This window comes from Pyrus communis, chromosome 1 (assembly GCF_963583255.1).
Source record: "Pyrus communis chromosome 1, drPyrComm1.1, whole genome shotgun sequence".
Lineage (NCBI taxonomy): Eukaryota > Viridiplantae > Streptophyta > Magnoliopsida > Rosales > Rosaceae > Pyrus > Pyrus communis.
In genome coordinates, this window is record NC_084803.1 from 12,494,961 (window position 1) to 12,507,109 (window position 12,149).

Here is a 12,149-nt window from a genome sequence, read left to right on the forward strand (position 1 = left end):
TTTTTTACAAACAATTTGATAACCGCATTAAATTCATTTAAATTACCAGGAGGAGAATTCAAATACAAAATGATGAGTGCATAGACGGATGATCTTAACAACTAACTTAGAAGTTACTTTCACCAAAAAGTAGCTTCTTTCGAGATATTTTTATTTTCTTTGAAAATGTTTCTAGTAGGGGTCAGGTTTTACGTCTCCTTCGTTAAAATGTTTTTGAACTGATTAATAAAGCTTTTCCTCGCATCGTTGAGGTTCTCTTAAGATTTATAAAAATAAAGAATAAAAGGAATAACAAGAGGATGGGGAGTTCGGCTAAGCCACACAATGGATAATCTAATTTGGTATCAAATTTGTCATCCACGAGATTTCCCTAGTGTAAAAATATCAAAGTATTAAAAAAAAAGAATAAAAAGAATAAAAGAATGTGATCTATTGCCATACCATAAGGTAGGAAAAACCAATTCTAAACCTAAGAGCACATCCAGCGTGCTCTTTAGCCCGGTGGACAAGCTCCATTTCCAATCTAATTGCCTCCCAAACTAGCTCCAGCCCATTCAGGTTATTGGGCTAAGGAGAAGCACGTGGGAGTCCAAGGCCTAAGTGCCTGAGGGGAAATGACGTTAGGCTGACGTCATCAGAACGTCAGCCACGTTCTAAAAAAATTTGAGTCAGGCGTGCGTGGGGGCGCATCTCGGGCATATTTTCAAATGATGGCCCTGCATGTCAGCCCCACCCAGTTACTTTTAATCTAGATCGTTTGATTTCCAAATCAACGTTCTAGTTTTTTCGGCTTTAAAATTTTTTTAGAAAAAAGAAAAAAATCTGAAATGTTTGGGTAGGCCACGTGTCTCATTCTAGACTGTTGGATTTCAAATTTTTTGTAATCTGACGGTCCATATTAATTAAATTAATAATTTTTAAAAAAACTAATTAAAAATTCAAAAAAAATAAAAATAAAATTATATATATATTTTTTGAATACCTTACCATTTTCTCCCACCTTACACTATATTTCAGTATTTTCAACGATTCTAAATAGGTAAGGACATGTTGCTGGACGAAATTGGTTAAAAAACTTATCAAAATCTATTCACAAAAATTGTACTTTCGAATAATGACACGTGACGTGACGATATCGGTTAAAAATCTTATTTGAAATTTAAAATTAAATTATTTTTTTATTATTTATAAATAAAAAATACTAATATTTTATTACCTATTACCATGGCTATTTAGTTTATGGGTGAAGATACCAATGCAATAACTATTTATTAAAAGTAATCGTTATTCAATAGAGGAAATTCAATTGCCAATTGTCATGGAAACCTTTCTACAGTGCTCTAACAGAATCCAATAAGTTTTGTTCTTTATAAAAAGTATGGGTGACACATGGATTGCATGTGAATGAGATTGAACAACAATAGAGCTTAGCATTTATATTTTTGAAGGTCGAAATTCGTGAAATTATCAGTTGGCTGCACATATTTATTGGCTCAAATGTTGGGTCCTGCTCTGCACAACTACTCCTCAAACGTGCACTTTAATCCACGTCCACGTTAGAATATTCTAGTTAATATCAAATCACTTTCTTTTTCTTTTCATTAGTATATGGCTACATATTATGTGTGAACATTTTTACTTTTTTTTTTTTTTTTCCCATTAATGATTGTGATTAGTTTTTAAATTTATATTAAAAAAATCAGTTATGGAAAATGGGAAAATGATGAACAGGTTCATCTTACGTGGGCATATTTTTTATTTTTTATTTTTCAAATAGGGCATGTTATATTTACATAACTGTGAGGTTAGTGTAAAAAACAACAAAATATATATTGCTTGTAAACTAAATTGCTTATGTTTTTTATTTTTGTTCAGTTTTGGTGAGGGGTTTAGAATGGTAAATTTCTTGGAGTTGGGGTTGACAAACATAATTCTATTAATAGGTAGTTTAAATAAGAACACTATGATATATATATATATATATATATATATGTAAGATAAAAATATTTGAGGATGATAGAGAAGTTAAAAAAAAAAAAAAAAATTAAAGAGATGCTGGAGAGACTATCTATTTGAACTATATATTATAGGCCACATAATGTGGCGATTGATGGTTGAATTCCTTATTTAAACCATTAAAGAAATAATCCAAACATAACTCGTTACATCATGTAATCTACAAAATATGGTCTAAAAATATAGTCTCTCTAGCATAACTCTTTCCAAAAATAAGTAACCAATTGTCTGATATTGTTTTAGTGAACATGAAAAATACTAATTATAATTCAGTTTTTAAACTTCGGGTTTTTCCTTTGAAACAGTTATGTTTCACGTAGCTATATATAATTTCCACTTTCATGGAATAACAACATCATACATTCACAATTTCTGAACGCTATTGAAGCAGCGAATAAAAGCTTCTTTTTTTTTTTTGTGTGTTAATATATGGAACTTTCGGTCTTGCATGTCGATTGCTTCCAAGGACGTGGCAGCTATTAGAAGAATGGTTGTATTATCCCCACACTCATTTTTATTTCATACATACTTTTTTAATTTGGGGTCGTCGGATCGACTAAATTAAAGAATATCAAATGAAAAAAATTAACAAGGGATGTGTGAGTAGTAAAAAGAGATGTGTGGATAGCACATCTCTAGAACATTAATTTCCATCAAACTGAAACCCTAGATCAATTAATGAGAACATTAATTGCCTTCTTAAGGCCTAAAACCAAAAGAAATCTCACTTTCTGCGCTAGTAATTTGACATCCAAAATACATTTCAAAACCCAATAAAGAAATACTCCTTATGTTACCGACTATGTTGTTTTCGTAGAGAGAATTAAATGGTGGTTTAAAAGCAAATTGTTCTCGTCATTGTACAAACTGTAAGATAAGAACATGATGTAATTAGAAGATAGAAGAGAAACGTAAACAAGAATGGAAAAGGTAGTTAGCATTTTCCCCTCCGTATTATAAATTATAATGCTATAAAAAAGTGGCCCTAAATAGGTAATCAAAGTGAACGAATGCAAATACTTGGTAAAGTTAATATCAAAGTGAAATGCAAATACTGTCAAAATTAATCCTTGTGCCATATGTTTTTGTTGAAGAATGTATATAATACTACATCGTAAACTTGATAAAATAAACTATGCAATGAATTGTTTTACACGAATGTTGCATTTGTCGTGTTAGCATGTAATCATTAAGTTAAAAACAATATCAGTGCTAACGTAGTAGCTAGCCAGGCAACTCGCTATACCCTCTATATATTCACGTACTTAATTAGCTTTGGCCATATTATTTCATTACAAGAAAAGTATAGAATTGGAGAATGATTTTCTCGCACCAATTGCACAAAAACGTTCAATATTGGCTTTTATTTGATAAATTCTACACAGCAATGAATATAAATTTGACCCTCAAAAGGTACGTACCATTGATTTTGCATCAAAACCATAAGTTGATTGGTGGACACTTTCGAGTGGATAGGTCCCCAGAATGAGGATTCTTTTTGTAAGGATCTAGGGGATCATTTAATAATATCCATTCATTATACATTATGTTGTCATAAATTATTTAAAAATTTTTATTTAAAATTGAACTCAAATATTATCTGACGAAAACTGATCGCACAATTTACGATGAATGGACACAATCAAAAGATCCACTGGATTCTCACAAAGAGGAATTGACAGTATGAATTGTCTGCCATTTTTTATTTCGAGAAGCTGAGACGGTCATCTACTTGCTTGCGAGTTTGGGCAGCTTCAACGTCCATTTACTTATAAATGGAATAACACATGCTACAAAGAATATGGTGAATGTATGATAAATGAGGAAAATCAAAACAAAATCAATTGGTGCATGCATGGATTTTATTGGGCCTCATTTTTATTTTTTTTCACATTAATTATATTATTTTTGTTACAATCTTTTGGAGTTATGCAGAAAAGAAGAACAATGTGAAAAATAAGCGGAGAGGTCTCAGTCTGTACTTGGTTCAAAGGAAGAGGACAAATGAACAACCAAATTAATTTAACATGCATGAGTGGTTGATTGATCCTCCTATGAATCGATAAATTTAATTACACGAACATACTCTAAAATAAAATTATTTTTCGTTCGACTTAGATCATGTATTTTCTGTTTCTTTGGGTTATATTAGGAAGAAAATCGAACCCTTGGACCTCTAACCGAATCCTAATTGAACCCTTCTCAACATTATGCTTATATATAAGATGGAAGTGAATCGAACTCTTGATCTAACTTCATCCTATAATCAAACCTTCAAAAGTTCTAGTTAGGATTTACTCATTTCTTATTCTTCCAAATTTCCAATAATTCAAATATCTACAAAGTAGGGCTAGCTCGGAGGAAATCTATGAGTTTGGTTTTGTAATAGGAAGCAATGAAACAAAAATCTATAAAAAAATTGGAGCAACTTGAAAATTAAATCAAAAGTTTCTTGCGGTAGAGTTGTTGCGTGAATAGTCAATTACTGGTGAGTTCAGATGCTGATGGCACAATATATGAAACTCAAACTATACCTAGCTGGACCATCGGTTCCCCGCTTGCTTTTGTTTTAGTTTCAGGCCAAATGATTGAAAAACCCATACTTTACAAGGTTCATTTGCTTTGCAGGATTGATTTAAGATTAATAACTGATAAAAATCAAGGATATCGTTGATGTGTGAAATGAAAGTAGAGATGACTGATTTTTTTATTATTTAGGGCTACAGGAAATAAATTGTATGGTGTTGATATCATATATATACTACTTATGGATTAGAAGGAATAAGTTTTCTTCATAGGTGTCCAATCCCGTTTTCCGAATAAACCCTATGTTATAAGAAAACTATGGTCACTTATTGTCCGATCTAAATCTAACGCTTGAGAAAAAATAAAAGAACAAAAGTTAAATTAGCATTTGTTCTCTCTTCCATCGTTGGACCAAGATCGAACGATAAGTGACCATTCTTTTGACCGTATACAGTCTAGGGGAATGGAACTACCATTTTCTACTTTCAATTTGGATAAAATTCATCCTGAAGCCTTGAATTAATGAGTTATTACAAGTTGATGCGAGTGAACTCTCTGCGAAAAGAAGGAAGCAAACTAATCTTAAACACAAAACCAACCCTACAAACCTAAGATCATGATCCTAATTAGGATAGGGGAAAAGGGAAAATCATCACTTGGTGATGAGGATTAGGGCTTCTGAAATATGCTATATAATTTCACAGATTATGGGAGGTCTTCATATGATACTCGCTAGGGTCCAAACGTACCTGTAATTAATAAAGGCAGTATTTGTCTGATTATGGGATTCATTTTTTATATTAGAATAAAATATTTTCACGTTATTTGTTGGGATAGAAAAGAGTAGGGCTAACTACATTTTACATTCTTTAGATCTGAGGTGATTTTTAAAATAAACTATGAGGTTCCAAGTTTCACAACTTGCACCTTGAAGTTTTGAAATTATATCATATTTATACATTTTGTCTCATTGACGTTTAATCATCCAGTAAATTGATGAGTTTTTTTGTTAATATGGTGCAAATGTGACTTACGTGGTAACACATATAAGGGTCTCAAGCTCACCATTATCATACAATCAATCAAACTTGAATGCACGAATTGATATAATTTCAAGAATTTGGTTACAATACGTACATGTATTTAATACAATCATCATCTTGACGGTCAGATTGTGGTGTATTGAATACATATATTCACCTGAACTAGACCATGAGATGGTTCGATTAAATACATGTAAGTATTGCAATGAATCTCCAATTTCAATATCTTAAGGTGCAATATAAAAAAATTAAAACTTTGTGACCCATTTTAAAAGTTACTCCAGACCTAGAAAGTGTAAAAATGTAGTTAATCCAATAGAGTACATTTCATGGAAATTAACTGCTTTAATTACTAGATTATTATGTTCTCTCTCTCTCATTATTGGAGACTTGATGGAATGAGGAATCTATATTTGCCATTTCATTGCTGGTACCTAAAAATATAAAAGCCCATGACCTCAAATATGAAGCCTGACTTGCCCTAATCGAAGTAACCCCTTTGGTTAGATAATTAATAGATAGATACCCCAAGATAAAAAGTAAAATTTAAAGTTTTTTTTTTTCTTTTTTTTTTTTTAGGGATTTGTTATTAGTATTCTAAAAATCTCATTTGACATTCTAAATTTTCTATAATTAGAAAGAAAAATACACTTATAAGGAATGTAAAATGAAATTTTTGGAATGCTAATAACAATTTCTTTTTTGTAAGTAGAAATAAATACAAGGACACGTATCTGATTAGAAAAGACAATGAAACTGTACAACCTATGTACTATAATATAGTTAATTTAATTACATATCAGATGATAATGAATTGGAATCGATAAATGGACTGAGAAAAAAAAATTTGGATTTTTAGGGGTTACTAATTGCATAAATATATAGACATTATCCAACGTATATATAGGGTAGTGTTACTCACACATTCATTTATACTTCTCACAAATTCCTCTTAAATTTTGCTTGTCGGATTGAATGAATTGAAGAAGATCAATGATAAAAAATTAATAAAGATTTGTAAAAAGTAAAAATGAATGTGTTAATTGTAATTTCTTATATATTTTTCTCGTTAACTAACTGTTTTAGGTAATTTACTAGGGAGGCAAATTGTTTGCCCTCCTGTTTAGGTGCCCTTCCCATCCCATCCTATTTTGTGCTGTCACGGTTAAGCCACGTCAATATTTTATATTGATTTTTTTTATAGAGATAATAAGACAAAAAGCAATAGGAATATAAAATGTTGATGTGGCTTAACCGTGACCGCACAAATGAGAAGGGATAAAAAGGGCACCCAATCAGGAGTGCAGACAATCTGCCTCCATTTACTAGAGATGTGGTACATAGACGAGACTTTGTCATTTATTAATGTCAAATCGTCATGAGTCGCATTGAAAAATTGCTTAGAAATTTTATGTTGATTAATTGAAAATGAAGATTCTTTCAAATTTTACCGCACCCTTAATGTTTATTTGTTAAATCCAAAAAGGAATATGTGTCATTATGGACCAAGTAGGAGAATACAAATTTTTGTAATATTCTAAGATGGTCCACATGACATGGTTCATGTGGTTCGTAGAGTTTAACGTTTATTATTATTTATAAACAATTCTATTGGTGAAATTAAGATAATTATTTTTCTATTTTATTACGGTGATGGGTAGTAATTGATTATCGGTTTCAAAATGAAACGGGTCATCTCTTTGCCTAATATAGTACACACACCCAATAATGGTTACACTAACAGAAAACACAATTAAGGTTTTTTACGTGCAAACTAAGGCAAGAGAGAACACCAATTTTCTTCACCGGTGATTCAAAATCAAACAGATTGGAATCTCATTGCGTCTGGCATCATGGCTCGAGGTATGCTTGGTTGTTTATTGCATTTCCACATCTAATTGAATGTGAAAAATCATGAAGGTTGAAGATTTTGGCTTAATTACACAACAAACCGGAAATAGGGTAGATAATTCTCTTAAAAAAATGTGTTAACACATCTATATATCTTGTTCTCTCATCACATGACTAGAAATAGAGCAGCTTGTCTAAAAAAAAATGAATGTACATCTATGTGTCTATTTCACTAGGCACGTGATGAATCGTGAATAGGGGAGCTTCTCTAAAAAGAATTGGTTGGATACACTTATAAATCTATATCTATTATCATGCGACAAACTGAGAATATAACGAACACAACCAACGATATCTACATTTATTAGTTTATATTTCTTATCATGTGACAAATCAGTAACACGTAAAATTCTCTAGAAAAAACAAGGCATGAGCACGCAAGGGTTTTGCAGGGCAGTAGTCTAGCTGTTAAGATTGGTTTTGGCAAAGGATGTGGGGTATGGGAGGATTAATGAATAAAAAAAATCTTGACGTCGAGGTTGGTTGAAGCTGAAGAAGTAGAAGAGTGTTAATTATTGTTGGTGCCTCTGAGGAGAAAGGATAGAAGGAAAGATTAATTTATTGGCAAAGTAAGGATTGGGTGGTACTGGTACGCAACAGAGGCCTAGCCCATCCTCCATTGAAATCCTAATTGTCCCCAGACGGCTGTGTTGCTGTGCCGGCTGTTCTTTTCTGACCCTTGAAGCACTCTTTGATATCCTACACACCGACTTTTTTCTGCACATATATCTGCACAAACTCTACTTGTTTACCTTGAAATTAGTAATTTGGACCAAAAAAATGGAGTTACATAATTTTTAGCAAATGACTTGGTTCAAAGAAGTAGGTATTTCTGCTAGGGATGTGATATGGTGTTATACCCCGAAACACCATGAAATTTTTATTTCCTACCATCCTTCTAATCATATAGTATGACACTTGAGCATAAATTTTTCTTCTATGTGTTGTGTGTTTTTACAATGAATTATTTTTGCATACGTGTCAAATTAGTTTGTAGAAAAGACGAGTCATCATTTCTCCTCCTACAACAAGGTCATTCATGGGGAACAAGATCCCTATATGGATTCTCTTTGTGAGGATTTCAGGAATCAGTTCATTATATCCGTTCATCAGTCATCTTGCGGTTAGAAATTATTTTGAATTCTTTTTTTTAAATCGAACAGACAATGTCTAATAAAAATTGATTGCATAATATATGATGAACAACTAAGATGAATTGATACCTAGAATCCTTACAAAGAGAATCCGGAATGACCCTCATCCATTCATGGAGAAAGTCGCTCAATTACGAACCATTTATTTGAGCCCACTACACAATGTATATTAGATGATTTAAAGTAAACTCCACGAATTGTAAGTTTCATATTACCTTATTAAGCTGACCTGCGCTTGAGCGGAATTATATTTTATACTATGGTCAATAGAACATGTAAAACGATGGGTTAAAAGGGGGGAAGTCAGGCCAACCCGGCGTTGTTGGGTGGTCACATAACACAGAAGCCCCACGTTTTCCCTTTCACTTCTCTCTCTCTCTCTCTCTCCCTTCCTTCCTCTACTAAAACCCCTCCTCCATTTGCTCTTCTTTCTCAATTCCCGTTCTTCTACCTTTCCCCATCTCCCTCACTCACTCACACACGCAACAAACACGCACACTCTTCAACTCTCTCTCCCTCTCTTCACTCTGATATAACAACTCAGTCACACTGCCTGAAGCTCAAAAAAGCCAACTCCTTTCCACTTCCAAAACGCATTCTATTTATAGCAACCAGAGAACGAAACGAAAGTTCCAATCTTTTTCCGTGGTTTCTATTTTTAGCACTTCAGTGAGACACCGTACTCAACAATGGCTGACCCAACTCACTCAGAGAACGAGTCAAGCTTTAACTCGTCCTCACCCTCTCCACCTTCCCCGTCCTCATCTGGGTTTTCCCAGTCCATACCTAACTCGGGTCTAAACCAACTACCGGTAAGGTCCGACTCGCCCGGACCGGATCAGAAGCGGGCCAAGCGAGCCAGAGAAACCAGCAGCAAGCACCCGGTTTACAGAGGGGTCCGCATGCGGACATGGGGCAAGTGGGTGTCCGAAATCCGCGAGCCCCGGAAGAAGAATCGGATCTGGCTGGGCACATTCTCGACACCTGAAATGGCCGCGCGTGCTCATGACGTGGCGGCCCTGACGATCAAAGGCAACTCGGCGATCCTCAACTTCCCCGGACTCGCCGGGTCGCTGCCCCGACCCGATTCGAACTCGCCCCGGGACATCCAAGCCGCGGCTGCCAAAGCCGCTTCCATGGAGACTCTAAATCCGCCGCCGCTGCCGCCACCACCGTTGCATTCGTCTTCGTCGTCGTCAGCATTGTCACAGTCCTCGTCATCATCCTCAATGGTGGGTACAAGTACGAGCGGGGACGCGGGAACGCCAGAGGAGCTGGGGGAGATAGTGGAGCTGCCGAGCCTGGGGACGAGTTACGAGTCGGCCGAGTCGGGGAGCGAATTCGTGTTTGCTGACTCGGTGGAGGGGTGGCTGTATCCTCCGCCGTGGTGGCACAACAGTTATTTGGAGGAGGAGTATGGGTATAATAATCTAATCAATAGTATTATTAGGGATGATCAAATGTTAATGTCTGAGCCACCAGCTGCCGAGTGTGTTGGAGTCGAGGCCTTCTTGTGGCAACATTAAATATCAACCGTTGGATCTTATTTTCTTGTTTGTTGAGTTCATTTAAAGCCCTTTTTAATTTTATTTTTAATTTTCTTAGGATATATACCTCTCTTGGATCATCCTAGACCTATTTTCGGTTAGTTTTGAGTTTTTTTTTTTTAACGCTTTTGCCAAATGGTCAATGGTCTGTGTCCGCAGTCCACACAAGTCTTCAGTCTCTTTCTTCTGCTCAAATATTTCTAATTTTCTTGGTAATAAATACAATAATAAATACAATTTATTGTTTTGGAGTTTATATTATCAACCGGAGACGTTTGAGTGGCAGATTAGACTAAATCACGCAACGGATCAAACGATATTTAATATTAAAAGGTGTGTTATTTACACATTTTATTTTACTTTTTACATCTCTTGTTAATTTTTATTAACACACTTCATTTCTAACACCGCTAGACCATTGTGCTACAAGAGATCAGTATTTAGCTTTTCATAGTTATTTTGGGAAGTGATTATTTCACTTCCTTGGTGCTCCCATGCACTAATACGTTTTTCCCATCTTAATAAATCAAAGCAGATCCAAGTCAAAAAAATACATATATAAATAAATATATATATATAGGTGCATAAAGAGAAAATAAGTGATAAAATTACTACCTTAATTGATTTTGACAACTTTTAGATATTCATATCCTATGGGTGAATTAAACTTTTCCTACCCAAGGTTTATTAAAATACTGTTACAGGCAATATATTAGTATTTTGTTTTGCAAGGGCATTCCTACAACTTTCTCAAAACATCAAATTAGTGATTTATCCAATTCGGAGTGGTTTACTAATTTCAGTAACTTTGTTTCTTAAATTTTGAGTCATGAGGCAAATTTGACAACAAAATGGCAGGCTCTGACCAATATATGATTTCTTTTGAGATTAAAGATCGAATATATACATTAACAAACTCTACTTGCCTACTTGGTACGTATTCTTTTTTACATGCATTATTGCCCCGCCCATGTACTACATGATTGTGGGCACGTTTGCATGTGATGCATACGTGTAAAAAATGGGACAAATATGAATCAATCATATTTTTTGTTATCTTTTCTTGCAGAGAGAATTTTACATACGTAAATAAATTTCATCTCGTTTAAGATTATGGTTACCTAACTAGATAGGTGCATTATATGGAATTACCTAGAGGTATGCTGTTTTTCGTCTAGTTACGAAGAGATTGTACAACATGGTGCATAATATTTTATTTTCGTATTTCTCATCACATAATAAGCACGCACATAACAAATGTGAAAACAATAAGGTACAATATCGAAAGTACCTAACAAATCTCTCCTTGTGATTTCTGCATCCAGCCACTACTAAGGTCTTTGGTGTTCTGGGTCTTCTGACAATTACATTCATATATGCATTAGCACATATTGAATGCTCTATGCCTGCACTTTTTTTGCTTACTGTAACTGGTTCCAAAGATCCTACTGAATCAATCACATTTATTATTAAAGAGATAGATATAAGTTTATGATCAAACTAAGATCGAACATGCATATAAAATAAAAAAAAAAATAAATAAATAAATAAAAAATATATATATATATGGTCATTAAAATATGCTAATTTTAGACCAGAACTATGGGGTTTCATAGGGTTGTTAAGATTTTCTTTGTCCTCTTTCAACTTCCTTAATTGTTGCTGAAAAATGGTTGTTGGTGCTATAATATTATTTACCCTCGTGTGAACAAATTTTTGCGACAATATTGCAATTAAAATATATGGGTTATTGTTTATAAACCCTAGTACTTTTGGGTTAGTATTTGAAATTCACATTATACAAGCTACAATATAATACTAAATTTTTCTTAACTACGAAGTAGGGTGTTCAAACTTGAGTGTAAGATAAGGAGTATACTGTTCTAGCCAACTTGGCTCAGCTCAGATATATATCTTCATTTAAAACCTTGTATTTCGTCTTTTTGTTGCGA

At 33.9% G+C, this 12,149-nt stretch overlaps 1 protein-coding gene across 1 annotated transcript; it reads left to right on the top strand.

The window, feature by feature from the left end:
* The first annotated feature begins 8,990 nt into the window (after positions 1-8,990).
* On the top strand, positions 8,991-10,380 carry LOC137715887 (ethylene-responsive transcription factor TINY-like). The gene has a single exon (XM_068455252.1). It carries the CDS (start codon positions 9,340-9,342, stop codon positions 10,174-10,176), a length of 837 nt encoding a protein of 278 aa, XP_068311353.1. The 5' UTR covers positions 8,991-9,339; the 3' UTR covers positions 10,177-10,380.
* Positions 10,381-12,149: the final 1,769 nt, after the last annotated feature.

Bases quoted from the DNA above. Each gene is read 5' to 3' on its own strand.
- LOC137715887 (XM_068455252.1), top strand. From the start codon at position 9,340: ATGGCTGACCCAACTCACTCAGAGAACGAGTCAAGCTTTAACTCGTCC.